At 36.5% G+C, this 22,172-nt stretch overlaps 1 protein-coding gene across 1 annotated transcript in view; it reads right to left on the bottom strand.

The window, feature by feature from the left end:
- Positions 1-22,172, bottom strand: part of DCC (DCC netrin 1 receptor) — a gene marked incomplete at both ends in the record, with an annotated part of 1,098,829 nt that overhangs the window by 722,760 nt on the left and 353,897 nt on the right. Inside the window, one exon of the mRNA XM_081263478.1 lies at positions 1,480-1,800. Coding sequence (XP_081119604.1) covers positions 1,480-1,800 — 321 coding nt within the window. The remainder of the gene's footprint in view (positions 1-1,479; positions 1,801-22,172) is intronic.

Genomic DNA, 22,172 nt, shown 5'->3' with positions numbered 1-22,172 from the left:
TTCCATATCAAATTTAAAAAGTATATCACAGCTCAACATTTGGTTGAATCATAATAGAAACAAGTAAAAGCAAAAATCCTTTTCCTTTCCCTGTAGTTCTAACACTGCAAGGGCCAAAAGAATTAATTATGAGTTGCCTTCTGATCGAAATAATAGAGCAGACATAGCAATGCCATGGATTCCAGAATATTCCACTGTTCTACCAGAGTCTACATGCCTTCAATATATCCAGATGAAAGAAATATACTGAGGTTATCATCCAGCCATTGAGCCAACATGTGGCCAAGAATCAAGATATGGAAAAACAAATAGAAATTTTTATTTCTCATGTTGTAACTTATACCATATAAAAGGTCAATATTAGTAAAAAGGAATTAATTAGGAAATTACTTTTTTCATATTTTTTTTCTATTCAAAAAGCCCTTCCATATACGTAAGCAGTGAATCAACATAAGCCAGGTTGTTTTCTTTAAAAAATTTCATAATACTATGTTGATTATTAAGGTCCTTCAACTGTTTTCCAAGCTAATTTCAGGACAAAAATCAGTTGAGACCATGAGACATGAATCTTTACATCCTTTCTTTGTCTTAACAATGCACATTGCTGATGGGGAAAGTAAATTATTACAGCCATTATGGAAAACAGCATAGAGGTCCCTCAAAAAAACTGAAAATAGGTAAACTGAATGATGCAGCTATATTACTACTTAGTAAGTATAGGTATCCAAAAAAAAATAAAATCAAAATAACAAAGGAGTATCTACTCCAATGTTCATTGAAGTATTATGCACAATAGCGAAGATTCAGAATCAATCTAAGTAACATCAATGGATGAAATGATAAAGAAAACGCACTGCATATGCATATGACATATACATGTATATATTTATATAGATTTATATATATCTGCTAGAATATTGTTCAATCTTTAAAAAAGAAAATCCTAATATTCTGACGACATGGGTGAGCCTGGCAAACTAGGCACAAAAAGACAAAGGATTCATGGTTTCACTTATACATGGAATCCAAAAAGTAGAGCACAGAATACTATTTACTAGAGGCTTGGAGGGTAGAGGGGAAGGAAGTGGGGAGATGTCTGTTGAAAAGTACATGGTTTCCGTTAGATAAAAGGAATACATTTTTCAGATCTATTGCATAGATTGATGACCACATTTTATATATATATATATATATATATATATATATATATATATATATTGCAAAAAGAGTCATTTTAAACATTCTCACCACAGAAAAAACAAGGATAAAAATGTGAAGTGGTGGATGCATATACTAATTAGCTTGATATAAGTATTCTACAATGTATACATATATCAAAAGCTTCATTTAGCATATAAAAATTGCTTTTCAATTAAAAAAATAAATGTACATTATTTCTACAAATATTATTTTCTTATTGCCCCCCTCAAATAAATACAAAGATAGCATAGGAAAAAGGAAAATAAAGGACCCACTTACCTGCTACTGCAACTTTTGCTATTCGACTAATAATTGACCCAGTCTCTCCCAAAGACGCCTCACATTGGTAAAGTCCCTCATCTGGCTTGTGGTGTCTGGAATGAAGTATGTTCTGTATCAACAGAGATCCGTTGGGAAGCTGCTGCTTCCTGTCATCCATTCCCAAGGCTAGGTGGATGCCATCTTTCTTCCACTTGATAATGGGGACTCCTCCATCGGACTCTGCAGAGCAGTTCAGGAGGACATTTCCTCCCCTCATGGTGACAGCATCGGCAGGTTCTGATAGGAAGCGCAGGGATGTGAAAGATTTAATTTGGAAACCTGCAATGAAAGAGCACATGGAAATATGTTCATGTGAAAAGTCTGATAGTTAAATTCCTTTTCTTTAAAAAATATTTTCAAAACAGTTGAAGCATTCGAAAAGTTTCCTTGAATAAATAAACTTAAAATCAGGGATAGCATGTAAAACAAAAGATTTAGCACCGTGGCCACAATGAATGAAAAAAAATTGGCCCCCAAAATACTATGAGAAATTAAGAATTCAAAAATCCCAGATATGACCATCATCCCATATCAGTCAGTTCTTGAAAATTTAGACATAAATAATGAATCTTTTCCAAATTAAATCAGAGACTATTAAAAATCAACAGTCAGCAGTACTGTGGTGAAGATTCAGGGGACTATTTCTACCTTTTCCTTAAGGTGAAGTATCTATTCAGTTTTTTTAAAAAGCAACTCAGATATAGTGTTTCATAAAATTAAAAATCAACTCAATAGTGTGAGCAGAGTTATTTAGAACAATGTCCAGATGGATTTTAAAATAGTAAATCCCACTTCCAGAAGCAAATAAAACTACTATCTAAAATCCCTGCTAAGTCTTAATTTCCATCCAAATGTTTCCAATGGACATGGATAGCTTAGTGTATACTGAACCCAGTGACTGAACTCACTTCACCACTGAGCCACTTCTCCAGCCCTTTGAATTTTTTTATTTTGAGACAGGTTCTCTTTAATTTGCTTAGGGTTAAGCAACTTGCTAAGTTGCTGCAGCTGACTATGAACTTGTCAACCTGTCTCAAACCCCAGAGTTGGTGGGATTTCATCAGGTAGGTTTTATTCATAAATAGAAGTGAACATAAAGAATCAATAGGAGGAATAGAAAAATCCTTTAAGAATATTGAATTATTGAAGCAAGTATAAAGTATATTCATTTCGAGGCTGCTAGTTTTGTGTTTTAACACTTGATTGTTAAATTGAAGACTTTGAAATGATCTCAGGAAGTCACTGGGCTGAGATTTTACTCAGACAGGTGTATACCCAAACCATTCAAGCACTTCTAATTTCATTTTTAACAATCTCTAAGACTAAAGATTCAACAATGTTCATTAGAATCTTGTTTTCAATATTTAATCATTTGTACTGTCTGATGATTTTTTTGCCACTGTTTAATCCCATTTTCTTTCAAACTACCTGGTGTGAGACAGTAGAAGCAATGGACATTTTCCTGTTTGGGTCCTTTATTCTTTGGAAGCAGCATTTCATTTCATTTAAAATACCCACTAGACTATGTTTTAGCCTCATTATTCTCAGAATTACAACCTCAGTTTCAGTAGCATACTTAATTTTTCTGTAATAGGAGAACTTTAGTGGGACTTTGTAAAAACTTTCCATCTTCTATCATTCATTGTCACTTACTTATTCTATCCAATTCGTCCACTTGCCCCCCAAAAAAGCACCCAGAACTTTACTCTCCACCAAGTGTTAAATAACAGAGTATTTAAACCTCGGGTAAATGATATCGGTAAAGATTCCAAATGACACCAGGCTGGCCTTCTCCCCATAGATCCTTTCCGTGTCCCCACCTGCATCACTTAGGTTTGAGTCACTATGACCAAAATATCTGACAAGACCAACTTGGAGAAGGGAGAGTGTATTTGGGGCTTGTTGTTTCTAAAGCCTTGCTCTGGGCCCAAAGTGAGGCAAGACATCGTGGCACAAGGTCATGGTGAAAAAGTGCGGTTCATTGGTGACATCCAGAAAGCAGAGAGGGGAGGAGGGGGAAGGGAACACAGGGAAGATATAACCTTCCAGGGCACATCCCAGTGATCACCTCCTCTGGCCCCGCCTCAGATGGCAATAGTCACCACCCAGTCAGTCCACTCAAATCGGGATGGACTAATTATGTTACAGCTCTCACAATTCAATCATTTTAATTCCAGACATTTCTGTGTTAACAGAGGAACTTTGGAGGGACACCTTATATCCAAACCATAACAGCACCCAATTATAGTACTGCCTGTTCTATTTGAAATTATATCAAATTTAGAGTCCGGATTTCTGGCCCCCCAGTCCTAGCTTTATTACTTAAAGATAAGTGACTTACAAGGGTTTTTGTAAGTCCTTAGAACCTCAGTTCCCTCATCTGTAAGATGAGAGAGTTGAACTGAATGATTTTTAAATTTAACATCTTGTTAGAAACATTAGGTACTAGAATAGGTGGAAGACATTCATCATTTGAACCCTGCTCTAAGCTTATAGAGTAAGCTGATTATGCTCTAAACACCTCTTCCACATTTACAGCCTCCTCTTCTTCCAGAAAAGAAAAACAAGCTAACAACACCTGCTTAGAGCTACATTCAGGATGAGAAAGCAGAATGAAGTACTAATGTCGTTGAATGTCAAGATATTTCACTAGAATAACACACACAATTTCCATACAGGTAGCATTAATAAGGGAGAAATAGATTTAGAATTCAAGACCAGGCGACTGTATTCAAAAGCACTTATTGCTTTTTTGTTCTTCCTGGGGCCATATTTTAAACACAACTTCATGTTGAGCACCTTATTTATGTCACAGAACACATAATACATTTAATGCAGCTGTTTATAACAGCATGTTAATGAGCATATGTGCCCATTATCACAAATAAATAATCCACTTACTCTGAACCAGGGAAGTTATGACAGTTTTCAGTGCTATGAGTACATGGTTTAGGAAAGTTAAATAAAGATTAACTTTTCCGTAATACAATTACCCTTGCAGTTCTCTGGCAATTTGAGCTTTTTGTACTCCTTATCACAATTACATTTTGAATATATGGCTCTGGAGTAAAAGTACCTCTTGACTTTCAGTAATTTGCATTACTTACTTTTTAGAAAAGATAGATCCAAGCAAAAAGAGTTCTTTGAAAAATAATAAATGTGTTTCTAATTGGTTCCCTTTGCAAAGTCTCAGCCCATGTGAGACACAGGCTGCCTCTACATCCCCTGAGAGGTCTTCCATAGATGTCTAATAATGTTCTACTAATACATTAATTACATGGACTTCAATTTGGGTTACCTACCTCTCCTTTTCTCTTATAGGACTAGTCCCTCTTGGAGGGATTTTGCCCACCAAAATCTATCATATCTTAGTATGAAATAATTTATCAAATCAGTTCATCCAAGAATCAATCTGAAATTCACTACACTGAGTTAATGAGGAGAAGACGATAAATAGATGATAAAATTGAGGCAGCCATGTAGAAATAAGTTTTGAGCCTGTAGATAAGAAAGTTGTGGTCTGGAATTTGGGCATTCATGAGTTCCATTAAAGTCCAGTTCTTCTGGGAACTGGGTGAAAGAGGTCCTTGGAAAGCAATAAGATACCTTTGAGAGTTAAAACTGAAATGCCTACTTTACCAGGAGCCTACAGATCTTGCATTAGAATAACAACTGTGGGGCTTTTGTCCAGGAGCAAGCCATTAGGACAAGTTTTTGTTTTGTTTTGCTTTGTTTTCTTGTTTAAGAATCCCAGTGGTAATTTCTCTTGAAACCTAAACTACATTTTCCAGCCTTGTTTTGTAAAAACATTAATCCTTTTGAACCTGTTATAAAGTTATTTAAGGCAGTTATAATTTTTTGAGAAATATATTTGAAAGTACCAAAAGCCCATTCATTAAAAAACTTGTACAACTGAATCTGATACCAGAGTTCAAGATAAGAATTAATGATCCTCTAGCCCTCTGTCTTCCCAGACGTTGGCTTGGGAAGGTTTCTAAATCTTTGCCCAGAACATATATACATTTAACTAATGGCTGGCTTTGCTTATCTGAGTTGGTCTCAAAAAGATTAGAGAATCATCCTCTTTCTCCATCTCATTTTACCCCTCCTTCTTCTTCCCTTCTCTTTTATTTTCTTCTGCAAGGCATCTTCTTGTAGGCAGATACAAAAGCCTTTCCTGTTTTTCTAATGAGGGTACTAGAGAAAGACATATTCTGTAGAGGCGACCTAATGGAGAAATATTGTCATCTATTTATTTTAGTTTTCTCAGTCATGAGTGGGCATCAGACATAATTCTGCCAAGGACATTTCAAGTGTATATTAACTGAGTATCTACAGATGGAAAAGATTCTAATGTATTTTACAAACTCGCCCAAATGATCAAATGGTAAAAACGTTTCTGTAAGCCTAAATCCCTTTGTGCTTGCTCTCCTTATCATATTCTTGTTCATTTCAAAGCCCAGTCAGTCACGGGGCAGCCAAACCTGGAAGGGGGTTTTTAATGTGTGACATTTTATCTACAATCTCAAACATTGTTGAGTGTGAAAAATAATTCCCCACGGAGTCAGAAATCCCTTTCTGAGTCCAAAATGTAAAAGCTACTAGTTAAGGCAATAAAAGCTAAAAATGAAATTTATGAAAAATACTATGGAGATGAAAAGAAGTTCCTGAAAGATTTTGAGATTAGAAAATGTCATCCAAATCCCCATAGAACTTGCTATGCATGATTTTTATCTCTTTTATAAGAGATAAAGTTTAATTATAAAAACCCTCTCTTTAGGATGCTTGGAGTTTCTGATAATGACCAAATTCTCATAACTGACTCCCCAAAACATGCTACCACCATCTTGTCTTAGAAAACCATGCCATTTCTTACCTAAGAAATACATGCTACCATATCTGCTTCTTTTTGTGTTATGACAAATGAAGAGAGCTCTAAGAAATTTAAATAATTGCATGGATGATGAAATAGGATCCACTTTCCATTCACCAAACATCAACACATGTGCAACTGTAAGTCTGATCTTCAGTTCTGACAAAATCTTATAAGACTTGTGAGGCTATGGAAGGAGCAGGGAATTTGAGAAGCTAAACCAAAGGAAAAAATTAATAGAACTTCTAACTGTACCTGAACTTCTAACAGAACTTCTAACATATGTGAACTTCACTGGGTTTAGGATATAAGAATATACACAAGGACAGAATGGGTCTCAAAGTATCACAAGACTAGCAAACATTGGGAAGGTTTCCAAAGTTTGGGCCAGAACATACATATAAAACCATATATGCATTTAATTCCCAGAAGCACCACCTGGGAACCTGTTAGAAACACACAAACTCAGGCCCTCCTCCACTATTGAATGAGCAGCTTTGAGGAGAGAAAAACAATCATGCTTTAGAAGCTCTCTAGGGGATTTACCCATTAACTAAAGCTTTAGATCTCTGCTCTAAGACACCTGGTCACCTGCACTAACACAAGGGGTTTCCAGTGCCCCTCAGACTATCTTGGCACAATTTTGCATTTGGGTAATTTGTATAATTATTTCTATAAGGAAGGAGATGAAGGAATGGAGATAATCTAGAAAAGCAAATAATTGAATTCATTTTCAATATGTATTTTATTTTATTAATACTTACATTTCTTTTTAAATGCCAAAGATAGTGGGGAAAGGTCCAAGAAAGAGGGCTACTGTTTATAGTATCTAGTGTCACTGTAAGAGTAAAAGAAATTGAAGTTAAAGTGTAAACGACCAGGCATTGCAAAGTTTCCAAGCTGCAGGGCCTGAGTTAAAAAGTGAAGGACCAGGTATTGTTAAATTCCTCTGTTAGGACAATACCCGAACTTCCCAGAAAATATTCCTACTGACCCTCTGGCTGTTTAATAACTAAGGGCTCTATGTGGCCCAGCTCGTAGGCATTCAGGCCCCAAAACCAATCAGTTTGAATGTGTACCCTGCTTAGAAGTGACCAATCACCCCTGTCCAGCCTGTTCCCGCCAATGAATGTACTAATCATGTCTAAGAGTTGTTGTTTGATTTTCCCGCGCCTCATGATGATTTGCCCTGATGTATGCAAAGCTTCCGCCCTCCCCCAAAATGTGTACTTAAGCATTGCTCAATCCCTGCTCTGGGCTCTGGGCTGCTCTATCTTCCTGAGTGAGTCTGGAGCCTCAGCATGCTGAATCAATAAATCCCCTTTTGCCAATTGCATGAAGCCAGTCTCTTGTGGTCTCTTCCTCACATGTTTCGCTGGTCCCTTACATCACCTCTATGGTAACCAGCAAATGGCACTACTTCATTAACCAAAATAAAAAATTCCGTGATTGTACATCTAGAATACCTCTTGGAATATTTGCACAAGGAGTTATAAAAAGATTTATTTTAAACAGTTATCATGGTGACAATCCTTTCCCCAAAGAAGTTTTAGCTCATGCAGTCTTCTTTATCACAATGCCTTTCTTTTATTAGATTTTTAGCTCCACAGTAAAATTGTATCCTTTCAGAATCTTGGAACTTGAGAGCCTTACCTGACTCAACTGCCCAAGTCCAGTTTAGTCACAATGGACAAAACCATAATAGCACTTATTCTGCTGTAGCCTGAGGATGTCCTCTGAGTGGTTTGTGTTAATATAAGACTAACTTCAGCCCACAGAGGAAAAGTGTAAAGTCACCATCGGGCCAGCTCCAGTGAAGTTGATAAGACCTGGCCACATCCGGGTACAAATCTCTTAAGGAACAAAGTACTCAGGTTGTTTTTCAGGGAAAGCCTCCAGAGTCTGTCAAGAAGGGTGTGAGACCAGCTTTTCAGCAAGGGACATGTTGCAGAAGAAACCCACTTCATCGGAAGGATGAACTTTTGATATCACAAACTCCTGCATAGAGCAGATTGAAAATCTCCCCAAAGAAAGACAGCCCAAGTGAAGGGGCAGGAGAACTGACTCTGTCTGTGCAAATGAACCCTGTAACCCCTCCCCTGGCTTTGGTCATCCAATCAACAAGCTGCTTCTCTTGCCCCGCCCCCTTCCAATACATTCCTCCACAACCAATCAACTGCAGAGCCCCTTTTGAGCTTTTTCTCCTGCCCCTTTTGCTCACAACAAAGTTCTTTTTGCAAAAACCAGTGCCATGGTATTGATTTCTATGCACACCATGCAGTGAACCCTTGGTCACTATCACAATATTGGTGCTTCTTCTCTTTTAAAAAATACTTCAATAAGAAACAAGGTAAAAATAATTGTCGAAGGACATGAACATCTTTTTTAAAAAGACTATGTTAACTCCAGTCCTTTCTAGAAACTAATGTACTTTGAAGCCATTTCACTTTAGATTTCATTACTAACAAACGAAAATCAGAAATGAATCAGGTTTTGTGGAACTTATTCTGGAATCTACATAATGCAGAGGAAGACTTACCAGACAGGAAACTATGGACATTTCACTATGGGAACTTATTAAGGATCATTAAAATATGGGGAAATTCTAGATAAAAGTTATAATGAAAAGTGTAAAGAAATAGTCAACAGCTCCTCCCACATTAGAGTTGTCAGATTTAGCTTACTAAAACTAAGACCATAAATTATATTTAAACTTCTTATCAACAAACGTTTATACTAAATAAGTATGGCATAGGACATACCTGAACTAAAATATTATTTGTCATTTACCCAAGACTCAAATATATTTATTCATATATTTAGTTTTGCAGGGCTGGGACTAGAACCCAGGGCCTCACATATTCAAGGCAAGTGCTCTGTCACTAAGATACACGCCCAACCTCCCAAACTCAATTTATCTTGGCATTCTGTATTTTATCTGATCAGCCTATCCCCCATGAAATTCTTTCTCCAGATCATGGCAAAAGTAAGCAAATAGCATATGAATTTCTGCTACCAGACTCAGTTGTCACAGAACTACAGAGAAGAGTAAAGTCTTGGAAAGCCACCATGATTCAATCTGGAAAAGTGATTTTAGTGTCAGGACATTTGGTGTCCTAGTACAACACCGAAAAATATTCACGTGGAAAGGTTGCTGAACCCGATTTGCTCTTCACACAATGATTCTCTTTTTCTCATCCCTTTACAAGACAAGGAACAAAATTAGGAAAAAAAAATGCAAGATGTGGAGTTCAAGAAGTAACTGCCCCAGCAGAAATCTCTCAGAGAGCCCACCCAGCGGCTTCATATCAGAAATTCTGAACACGTGGCATCTTCCACAAAACTGAAGAAGCTTTGTGGAGATCTGAGGTTTGTATAGGGCAAGAATTGTGCCCAAGGCAACCCTCTGAGTGTCCTCTGGCTAAATCCAATGGTAAAAAAAAAAATGATAAGGGCCAAGTTGGAATGGGGGAGTAACTTCCTCATCCTTTTTTTTTTTTTTTTCTTTGCTTCAAGAGCTAAATCTCTAAACCACAGCTTGATTTTGTTGTATGATACCGGGAAAATTGTAATGGGATTTTTTTTCCCCCAGCTCAACAGGTAACAAGGTTTGACATCTAGGTTATCATTTCCCTGGCCTCATGCAAAATTAACACTTAAAAGAGAAACTTTCATGTGCTGCTTAATCTGCCCTGGGTTTGAACCTTCCCCCCTTTCAGTTTTGTAAATGTGAGCTAGCTTTCTCTTCCTTTGTGTTATTCATCAGTCTTTCTCAAAGTAGTGGGAGAATGGCATTTATGAATGTGGAACTGTCAACTAGCCCACTGAAAGGGTTCTTGAGATTACTTACAAAAAAATAGGATTTAGGGTGTACCCAGAGCTGAAGACATCTCCATTTGAATGGCAGCAAGTGGACAAGCACTGTAGATGCCAATGAAGGGACCAGTCACCTTTTAGTGTCTTATTATTAATTGAGTTGCCTATATTTACTGTATACAAATAAGAAAACATGGACAGAAAAGCAAATACCCTTAATTATTGTCCATCATTGAGGTTTCTCAATGAAAACCACATTAAAGTTTGTGGGTAGTTCTTTCAAAAAAAAATTATTCTTTCCTTGATTCTGATTTATTTTTTTACCCATTTGGAAGTAAACTTATTTCATACCTAAGTATGATCCCTGTTTGTGTAAGAACCTTCTACATCCATTTTTAATTGGATTGTTTCGCATTAGGTGTCTTAAAAGGGAACTGATTTGCACTATGTGCCATGGATTTCACTACCTTTTGGAAAAAAAAATGCTTTCTTTTCAGTAATGCATCTATTACAGTATTTTGTCAGTAAGCTTTTTAAATATGAAATTTTACATTAAATAAGGGCCAAAGGAAAAACATGCACTGAAAAAAATATAATTGAGATAATGCCATTTGAAATACTATTTTGTTTTTACTATAATGTTTGACAAAAGTGTTAAAGATCTTAAAAATATTCTCGTACCATCATTTTCATGTAACATTTATTGAGCACCTACCACAACAGAAATTGTTGAAGAGTGAGGACACAGCAGTAAAACAAACAGCAATAATGGTTTTTATCATTCTAGGTCCTATATTCTCATAACAGGAGATAGCCAACAACAAACTAACTAAGCAAATACATAAGATGTTAGACAAGACTAAGAGCTACAGGAATAATCAGGGATGTTAGAGAAGGCTTGGGGGAAGGTAAGATTAGGGCAAAGACCTGAACATTATGAAGAAAAATGCTGTTTTAGTTGATTTTGGCTGCCTTAACAAAATGCAGAGGCTTAGAAATTACATTTTTTTTCTCACAGCTTTAAACCTGTCTAGGGTCAAGATGCCAACAAGGTGGGTTTTATTCTAAGACCTCTTTTCCTGTCTGGTAGATGGCCATTATCTCACTGAGTAATCAAAGAACCTCCTCTTTGTAGGGAAGAAGGAGAGAGACAGATAGATAGAGAGAGAGAGAGAGAGAGAGAGAGAGAGAGAGAGAGAGAGAGAACTCAGAGCATGAAAATTCTTTTGTCTCTTTCTCTCTTTATAAGGGCACTAGTCGCACTGTGGAGACCCCACTCTATGACCTCGTTGAAACCTAATTATCTCCCCAGGGTCTTCCCTCTCAACACTATCACACTGGGAGGCTCCAACATATAGATCTTGGGGGCACACAGTCAGTCCTAGATGTTAACTACGGGGTGATCTCTGGGGAAGGACTCTGCAGCTCAAGGAAACATGGAGAAAGAATGTGAGGAGCTTAACCCAGGAACAGCAAGAAGCCCTGTAACTCCATCAGGTTGAGCCAAAGAGAGCTCCAGGGAGCAAGAGATGGGAGAGGAGGGAGGTTTCTTAGGACCTTGTTTACAAGCAAAAGAACTTTCTTTAACTCAGACAAAGATGGAAACCTAGAGTTTTGATCAGGAAAGTGAAACGGTCCAACTTATATTTTAAAGCATTAGTTCTCAACTAGGGAGCTATTTTGCCCTCAGAGGGGCATTTGACAATGTCTGGAGACATTTTTGGTTGTCACAACTGGGAGGGGTGCTACTGTCATCTAATGGGTAAGGTCGGGGCCATGACAACTCATCCGTGATGAACAGACCTTCCCAAGAAATAATTATCCACCCCAAAACGTTAACAGAGCTAGGGTTGAGATATCCTGTTGTTAGAAAGTTTGTTGTGTGTTGAGAATAGAGGTCACTAGGAGATGCAGGGAAACCAGTTAAGAGGCTACATTCAGATTGTAGGTGTGAGATGATGGAATTTGACCCAAAGTATTTGAGTGGAGATAGTAAGAAATGGTCAGATTCAAGACTTGTTTTAAAGGTACAAGCATTTAGGATCTGAGGGGAAAGATGTGGGTACTTCATAAAAGAGTCTGCAGTGACCTCCAGTAGATCAATAAAACAAGTAATTTATAGAAACAGCCAATCGAAGGAGAAAGTTCTCAGCACACAGGGTAGGGGAGAAGTTTTTGTCTGATGTGCTGCTCACTAACTTTCTGGGTGTGGGCTACACCAGGGGGAATCAATGTACTCACCAATAAAACAAGGAGGTTGGACTAGATAACTTCTGGCTATCTTCAGATCTAATAAAATAACAGTGTATGAATTCACATCTATCACTTTTGGTACTTACAAAAATTACCCTCAAATTTAGGAGGAAATCTGTTATATGAAGAGATTTGCTATAATCACCCTGTGATCAGTTTAGCACAGACTGAAATGAGACCAAAAAGAGTCACAGTTACTGGAAGTGCCAAGAGACCAACAACCTTCTTCATTAGCCATAAAATAGAGTCTAATCTTTTTTATCTTGAAGATAAAAGACGGCAGAGGTCACTCTGCTGACAAAGCATGGACTGCTTTATTACGATTCATGAGAAATGAAGTATTCATCTTGTGGAAACCCCTATTACAAACAGGAAGGATTAATTCCATAAAGGTCTGACAGGTCCAGAGAAAACCTTAAAAACTCAGCAAACCTCGTGGTTGACATTGTGGCAGAAAGTGTGATGTGGGGAAGTAGATTGACAAAACATTTGTATTATAACAAGTCCAATTTTCTCAAAATGGAGGCTAAAAAATTTCATTAAAAGGCTGTCATTCATGTTGTTGTGGTATTTACTGTATCTTGTCTTAGCAGAAAGGTGATATTTTCCTGCTTAGTCCATGAATGACATCAAAAATAAAAATCCACAGTGATACTACCACCAGGCATGTCAGCTTTAAAATGCTCAGGCGATCGGCACTTACTGAAGGACCCTCTTAGGTAACTTGTTTTCTCAAATGATGGTTTAGGTTCAATGGGAGACAACCTGCAGAGTGGAATGAAGTCTCATTGGAGGACCAGGAACATTAAGGGGACTTCCATACCTGATATGTGCAATATGAACACTATCAATAGGAGTTTCAAGGATGAAGAACTTATTCATGTGACCTTACCTTAGGGAAACTAAGAGATGAAGAAATGTGCATGTGTTATCTAAAAAGACCAACTGCATACAGGATTTAGTTGTAATTTCTAGGCAAAGTCTAATTAGAGCCTTCCCTAGAATCCAGTGTTTGGCACCTTGCACCCTGATATCATACTAGCAGGCTGGGACTTATGCTGAAGTCATTAATTTAACATCCAATGGGGATAACTTCCAATAAAATCTCAGAATTAGTTATGAATCTTAGGCCAAATAATAAACATCAATCGTCAGTAGGTTCCCATTTTATGAAATGGAAAAGTTAGTCTTGGGCCTTTTCCAGAGATAAAAGTCCTCATTGAATAAAGTGACAGACCCACTCAGAGGTGATAGCTTCTCACTGTAACTCTCCTGAGTTTGAGCTTCCTGTTGCACATCATGTTTCTGAATAGTTCCTTCTTATGACAATGGAAACACAAGGAAGAGAAATGAATCGTATTTATCTATCTCACACACCCCTGAATAGCCCTTACCTAACTCAGATATTTAATAAAGTCTGTTAATTAAGCAAACATATATAGACCAAAACATAAATATTTTGTAAAACTTTACCTAATTCACTGAAAGAAAATCATAACACAGGTTAAAAAACAAAAAAGAAAAAAAAATGAACCTAATTCTCCTAGGTTGACTATGAATGATTGAAATACTGAATATTGCTGCCAAGAAAAAAGCTTATCAGTATCTATTTTGTAACATTTCCTTATAAATTCTGAGATGGGTAGATGCCCAACTTTTTCTATTAAGGGCCAGATGGCAGATTTTTTTTTGGGGGGGGGGCTTTACAAAACAAGAAGTAAAATTACAGATAGTTTATAGATACTTACATAAATATTTTTTAAAAATATACAGGCCATTATTGTAAAAAACAGGGCACTCCTTTGGGCTAGGGGCTGTCACCCTGTTCTAAAAGGATGATGCTGTTGATTCATAGTGAGGAGATCAAGCTTGGAGCTGTTATTGTATGCCGAGCGCTCCTCAATACTCCATTCCTTTCAGTAATGGGTTTACCATGCAAAAAGCTTTAGCAAGGACATAGGTCCACAGGCTGTGTGACCAGGTGGAGATGTTTGTTATGGGCATTCATTCACACATATCCTCATATGCCTATCAAATGCTTGTTAGCTTCCCACCTTACTCATTCTAAGAGTCCACTAATCCAGTGTCCCAGCCTCTGGGCTCCGTCTCCTCCCTGTCCAACACCCCTGCAGTCTCTGGCCCTTCCCAGAGGCTTTGCAGGCAGAATAGTTGAGGGAGTCTATGGAAAATATATTACAATTACTGATGATATGTAGAACATATGCTGTTTTCATACCATTTCCTAAAAAGCTTCAAAGACTGTGAAAACAGTATCAATTAACCTTGTTCTTTAACGTACATGAGAAAATATTCAAGATGAAGGGAAACACTGTTTCTTCAGTTTTCTTACTGCAATGAAGACAGCATGGTCTAGTTCTCCATGCTGTGGCATAGTGTAATTTTTACTGGCTTTCAAAAGACATGTGGGTACCTAACAGTCCTGAAGAGCTATGAAACAGTCTTAGTATCACTGATGGGGGCCACATAGGTTACCCATGTCACTTAACTCTCATTTTAATCATTTTTTGGACAAGCTTCTATTTAGCTTCTTTTCATGAATTTATTTTATGGGATCCTTACCAAATTTTGTCCACATTTCTAATAAGAATAAAAGAATCAAAGCAATGGAATAATGTCTTGAGCCACTGTTGATGAACAGTAAAAACCTAATATTTATCTAAATAATAAACATCAGGACTCCTGGAATGATAGAAACTGTAATTCCATTGAGTGTTATCATAAAACACTCAGAAGGAAATTTATACACAATTTTCAGATGAAAAGCAAAACCAAGGGCAGAAAATGTGCTGAGTTTATTGAGTGTAACACACAGGTCTCCATCTCAAATGTGGGCTCCCCCACGATTCACCAGCTAGACATCCCTTTTTGCCATCACCTGTGACCCCAAACAGCAGCACTTGGTTCCTCCCCTCTTCTCTCTTAATGTGTTTGACTTTTTTAACCTTAAGATCAGAAGCCAAGTACTTGATATCACAGAATATAAAAAGAGGTCCTTTTTATTTTATAACATTTTGTTTGTATTATATCTACCAGATAGTAGTCTTTAAGACCATCATTAGTATAAATTTTATATAATTGAACCAAACCAGTAACCATCTTTTTAATATAATTAAATAAATAACATCTTCTTTCTTTTCTCTTTTCAATTCCTTTTCTTTCCAGTTTGAAAACCCACACACACACACACACACACACACACACACACACACACACACAGCAGCATGAAATATATGCCCTTGTTTTTGCATTGCCGGGGGAATGACTAATATAGATACAAAAATAATTGATAATGATAAAAGTCCCTTGCACATGGAAAGTTTTCTTTTTTTCCTATTGTGCCCAAGTTGGTCTGATGGTGAAGATAGGGGATATCCACCATATTAGATCATTGGTTGGGGTTATATTATAATTTATCAAAGGTTTATGTTGTAGTTTACAAACATAGAGTGGTATGTTTCTCTGTTAATTTTTTCTTATATCTATGATATCTAATTTAGAGTGATTCAGGGTTTTCATGGTTGCTTCTTTTGATCCTGTTGACTTTGGGAGACATTGCTAACCTCATTCTTCAGGTAGGACAAAAGTCTCAGACAGATTAATTGTCCTGATGAAGGTCACACAGCTCAAAGGAGTATCTAGTAATAAAATCTAGATTTGTATGAATTCACATCTGCGATTCGTTCTGTTACCATTGTGTGTGTATGTATTTTTTTTTTCTTTTAAGAAAAACCCTATACTGTTTAAAAAGTATACTATATAAGCAGAGGTTTAGAGTCAAACCAGCTCAGAAGTGGAATAGACAAACAAACAAACAAAACAAAAGTATTTAATACAGATTTCTCCCTAGCTACTATGATTCTGGAAAATCTATAATGCAGATTTGGGGCACATCAGCCTCTTTGTCATGTACATATAAAATCTATTACAAGGGACAGAATCAATTATTCTATGTCCTCGGAATGCTAGAAGAACAGAACAAAATTAGAGAACCTGTATCCAACTTTATTTTTTCCTCAGGGTTGTACCTGAATCCCAAGAAGCATGGGTTTATAGGCCATAATCAAATCTATGAAGAAAAAACATTTGATCATAAGAATTTATAAGTATCAGATCTTCCAAAATTTGATACAGCCCAGAGAATGCTTTCATCTATCATATATATTTACATTTATTTATTTCTCTGAAAGTCAAGAACTATGCTTAAAATTATGCAGAAATCCCTTTTCTTGTTTGTTTTTAGCAGTGATGAACACTTAATAAGTAATTGGGTGGGGTTGGTTTGAAAGAAGAATATTTTTCCATCTTTAATATTGTGTTCAATGAACCAAAAGAGGACAAAGGAGGGGAATGAAAGTTTGGGTTTCCTTTAAGAATTACCTAAAGGAATTAAAATTCTACTGGTCCAAAGTTTGGTTGGTTAGTTGCAGGTCTCAAGCTGAAGTCCCTTACTTATGGGCATGTAGGAACAAAGGAGCTCATATACAGACTCCAGAAATTAAAGGCATCAATGAATGCTCACCTGGATATGAGATGACCCTTGCCCCAAGATAGAAAGTCAGTAACATAGTTAACCATCATTTCAAATCTAGCTTTTAGATGAGATCATTGTTGAACGGCACATCGATCTTCTATTTTTGCCCAGGATGTAAAATAAAGTAAAATTTAAAAATAACAAAAAAATGTAGATAATTTGAAAACAGGTTGATTATGACTCTGTGAATTTTGCTTTTCACTGATCTCATGCTAATCACCAGAGCAATCACTAGGGCAAATCAAATAACTTATTACACAAATCATTCATCATTGAGACTAAAAGGAGATCAACTTATTATTACACCAGGATAATGCATTATTTTAGCCAAGCTAAAGGGATACATGGCCAACTATTTATCACTGTTTTAAAGATGGTAGAGATGTTTATAAATATTATATATTTTCAAAATATTTATTTTTTAGTTTTAGGTGGATACAACAGCTTCATTTTATTTTTATGGGATGTGGAGGATTGAACCCAGTGCCTCACATGTGCTAGGCAAGCACTCTACCACTTGAGCCACAACCCCAGCCCAAATACAATGTTTTTTGAAATCCATTTATCAGATGGTAAGAAATCTTGTTAGGCACTAGCCACATTTGGAATTAGTTATGTTGAAAGAAGATATATATATATATATATATATGAAATGTGCAATTTACTCTCATACTGCTGTATGTTTAGTTAAATTAGAGAGAATTATGTCTCACGCTTATCTAATTATTTGTTACCCATCAGTGTAAACTTCTTTGGGAGCAGATAAAGGGCTAATGTTTACTGGAACACCTCCTGGTAGTAACTGGAAAGGGATGGCTGCAGGTCACATTGGAATGTGCTGGAAATGAACTGAAACCAAATGAGCAAAACTGCAATGGGTCTGAAGTAAGGAGATTGTGGACCAAAAAGTAACACACTTCCCCTTCAATCTGAAAAGAGACTGTGAAAAATTACACATGAATTTGGTATAAAGGACTGCAGCCACTTAGATGCTATTAACACCACTGGGGTTTTGTCCATGAAGAATAATGGCAGAATGAGGCATGGAGTTGGGATCACAGGGGACTCTCGCTCCATCACACTCGGTGACTCACACTCTATGCCCTTCTGCTTAATAGTGGTGGGTTCAGTGTTTTGACACAGATAGATGTGTTCAGAAAACCTTGGCAGTCACCGCTGGTATCAGCAACTAAAAGTGCAGCATGTTAATGGTGAAAAGCAAGGGAAATTGAAAGAAGATGGACTTGGTAATTTTTGGTTATATTCATTAATAATTCACTCAAAATACTTTTTTAAAAATGTACATAATATACTGGATCTTCAATTGACCACATCATGTCAACATGAAAGTAACAAAACACTAATTACATTTTTGAACATTTCTTTTTATAGGAGGAAGAAACTAGTGGATCAATACTCAAGCCTATTTAATTTTCAACTCTCTGATAAAGTTTCACATGTTGATTGTAGTGAAGAAGAAATTGAACCTGAAGATGAGCTTTGTAATTTGCCCAATGAATGAGTCTGATTCTGAAAAAAAACTAACTTTGACTCAAAACTCTATTTCTGACAGTTAGATTTGATTCTCTATATCAAATAAAGTCTGCAAGCTTTTTCCACAAAGGGCTAGATAGTAAATATCTTTAACTTTGTGAAACAAATACTTTATTCTGCTTTTGTAACAGGAAAGTAACTATAGATAGCAGGAAAATAAGGGAACATTACCACACATTCACATCCAGCTGCTTGCTCCAAAATAACTAGCAAAAATGAAAGCAAATAAGCAAAATTAAATAAAATTACATAACACCAGTAGTTGTAAATATCTTACAGTAATTTCCCTTAAATTCCTCCAGCAAATAAATATTGCATAGAACACAATCCATATTTATTTTTGAGTTCTCTAACCTCTCTTTCAAAGCATAACACCCCCCCCAACTCCTCGCCATTCTCTAGTGACTTCTAAATGATATTAGAGTTTTCTCTCTGATACCCCATCCAGCCCTGCCCTTCCTGGTTGAGACATATTCTAAACCCTCTGTTTCTTTCTTCCCATTTTTAAAACCTATTCAAAATAATATCATCTGTAACTCTGCATCATGTAGGACTAGAGGAATGAGAAGTTGTGCTCCATTTGTCTATAATGTGTCAAAATGCATTCTGCTATCGTCATGTATAACTAATTAGAACAGCAACAAAAAATAGCATTACCTAGAAGAAGGGTGCTCACTATCTTTCACTTATATTATGTACAATTAGCTAAAACAAATGCCACTAAATAGGTGGCTTCAACAGTTTGGGCCATTTAAGAGGGCTATGTAAAATTAATTAAACTCAACAATTATTTTTGAGTCTATATGCTAGACACTGGGAGTTGTGAATGTAGCTAAAGATAGTAATAAGTAAAGAAAGCCATAAAGGATATAGACTCCAGTATTTCCATTTCCAAGAAGTTATCTCAAGAAAATAATTCAACAGAAAAAAAATTACTAAAAATATTCAAAGAAAAGATCATTAAAATTTTAGATATCATGCAAATCCTGGTCCACAGAAACACAGTGATTGTCTAATACTAGAGAAATAGAGAAGCAAATCAGGACATAAATATAACAATACATTAGAAAATAATCAAAATGATCAATACAAAGATTAGGAAGAAACCTGCAATAATACAGACAACAATTGTGATAGCTCTGTTGATCGCTGGTTTGGGGATGAAGCTGCTTTCCTGCTACACCTTCAATAATGTCACAAAGTCAATAATTAACTGCATATGACTGTGTCAAAATTTCAGTATGGTTCTAAATTACTATGAATATGCATTTGTGCTTGTGTATATATAGAGAGGAAATAATCTCTGGATTGCCCATACTGAACCATTTCCCGGCAGAGACAGGCATGGGGCCTGCTGAATCAACTGCATGAACAAGGTCCCTGTCAGATGATGGAAGATCCTTTTTGTAGCCATTAACTATGTTACCAGTTCTGAAAAACATGCAACAGCACTTTCTTCTTGTGTATTATTTTCTTTTCGCTGCCTATTCCTCATTCTTCAGAGGACAGTTAGCAATGCCATAAATTAATTTGTAGCTTGGAATGAATTCTTTAATCCTTTTTGTTCTCTCACCTCCCAATCAAATACATATGCTTACATTTGCATGAATTAACATAAGGAAACATTAATTACACAGTGTCTAGGCTGGGACAGGCAAACAGCTTCAATCAATCTCAATAACTTGCATCAGAAAGGTGAAAAACACTGCCCAGCCTTATCAGGACCACATAATAGACACAAATATAGGCTCAGTGTCTGTTGTGGGTGTGATTTATAACCAACATCTGAAAACAAAAAGCAGAAAATTACTAGGGGACTAATCAATAACAATTATCTTATTGATAGATGGACAAATTTCATTCTTTTGTTGGGTGGTATTGTCAGTGTAGTGGTTGGTTTGCAACAGGGGATAAAGATTAGGCAGACTGCTCTAAGGAGACCAGTGTTGCTTGAAGATGCCTACCTCCTGAGGTGCAGATTTGAATTGTGTGACTTTATTTCTGCCCCAAAATTGTGAGCGTACACCTGAACCATAGAAGGTGACTTCCAGACCTCACACACAGCCTCTCCATGAAAATGGGGTCAAGTTTTAGAATCTTTCTAGATGCTACTTTGTCTTCCCAATCTCTCTCCACATGTGGATATTCATCTTCTTAAGAGAATCTAAAGTCCATCAGTGTCAGCCTGCATAGCCATATTGCGCATACAGCTAGCATCAATTCTGATCAATGGTTGCTCAACAGTGTGGGTTGTTAATTATGTAAAATAGGTCCACAAAGACACATGACCAATACTTAATAGCCATCTTCAGTATTTCATATACTTTTGAAGAGTGTTTTACAGATATCAAGTATGGGGACAAATAGGAATTTGGATCTATAGAAGCCTATTTCTTGATGTTGGTGGTTTTTTTTTTTTTTTTTTTTTTTGTTCTTAGACCCATGATAGATCAGTGGGGGGGGGGATAAGAAAAGCGAAGGACAAAGGCATGCAGTAGCATTTCTCAAATATGATACCTTCTAAGTCCATATTTTCTCGGTGATGAGGCTGTTGACATTGTGGGTCAGATAATTCTTCGTTATAGAGAGATTGCCTATATATTATAGGAAGTTTCATAGCATCTCCTTATTAGATGCTTGTACCTTTTCTTCCTCCTCTTCCAGTTGTGACAATCAAAAACTGTCTCTAGCCATTACCAAGGAAGCAATATCATCCTGAGTTAAGACCTCTACCTTAAGCTCTTTCATACAAAAATAACATGCAAATGCAATGTCCATACAAAAAAAAATCATTAAAGCAACTGAAAGAGATTGGTTATATAGAAACTTTGTTATTAAACATTCTTTGAAATAAGTGGATTTTACTCACCTCCTAAGTCAATATTTGAAGGTATTGATAAAACATTGGAAGTCAAGATTTCTTCTACTGATCATCCCATCCTGACTGGGTGGCCTTCAACAATTCTAACTCTATGCATAACTTTCTTCCTTTACACAGAAAATGGCTTGAACAAGGTGATTGCTAAGTTCTTGCCATATCTAAGGGTCCACCATTCAACTATTAGAAGGGTTAACCAGGACCATCCACATGCCTCCCAAATATCCAATCCAGTGTCTGCCACAGTTCTTCTTTAGACTTTTTCTGCTCTGAGAACTGTAATTATTTCCCTTGCCAAATTCAGCATCATCCAAAATTTTAATTCCACAAGAATAAACAATTTCTTACATTAAAATCTGAAAATGTAACACATCAAAAGTAGGGAAAGCTCTTCTTTCTGTGTACTAAAAGAGGAGACAGTAACATCAGAGACTGATAATTAGTCTGGGCTTCCTTATAAATTTGGCCATGATCGCAAAGCAAGCAAATTACCAAACATCAACAACAAAACAGACTATTAAATTAAGCCCTATCTACTGCCTGTTGTGCTAATGCTTTCTCTCTTATGTAATAGTTTATTCAAGGTAGAAATTGTGCTTAGAGAGAAAGAAGAAAACTTAGATAAATTCAATCGTAAAAAAAATCCAATTTTCCTGAATTTGACCCTATGGTGAGTCAGGTCTCAGAAGCACATGCTTTCTGATTTGTGGTTCTCAGAGACCATT

Source organism: Spermophilus citellus (genome assembly GCF_964194105.1).
Source record: "Spermophilus citellus genome assembly, chromosome: 12".
NCBI lineage: Eukaryota > Metazoa > Chordata > Mammalia > Rodentia > Sciuridae > Spermophilus > Spermophilus citellus.
Note: the sequence above shows the minus strand (reverse complement) of the source record. Positions and strands in the feature narration are given on the sequence as shown.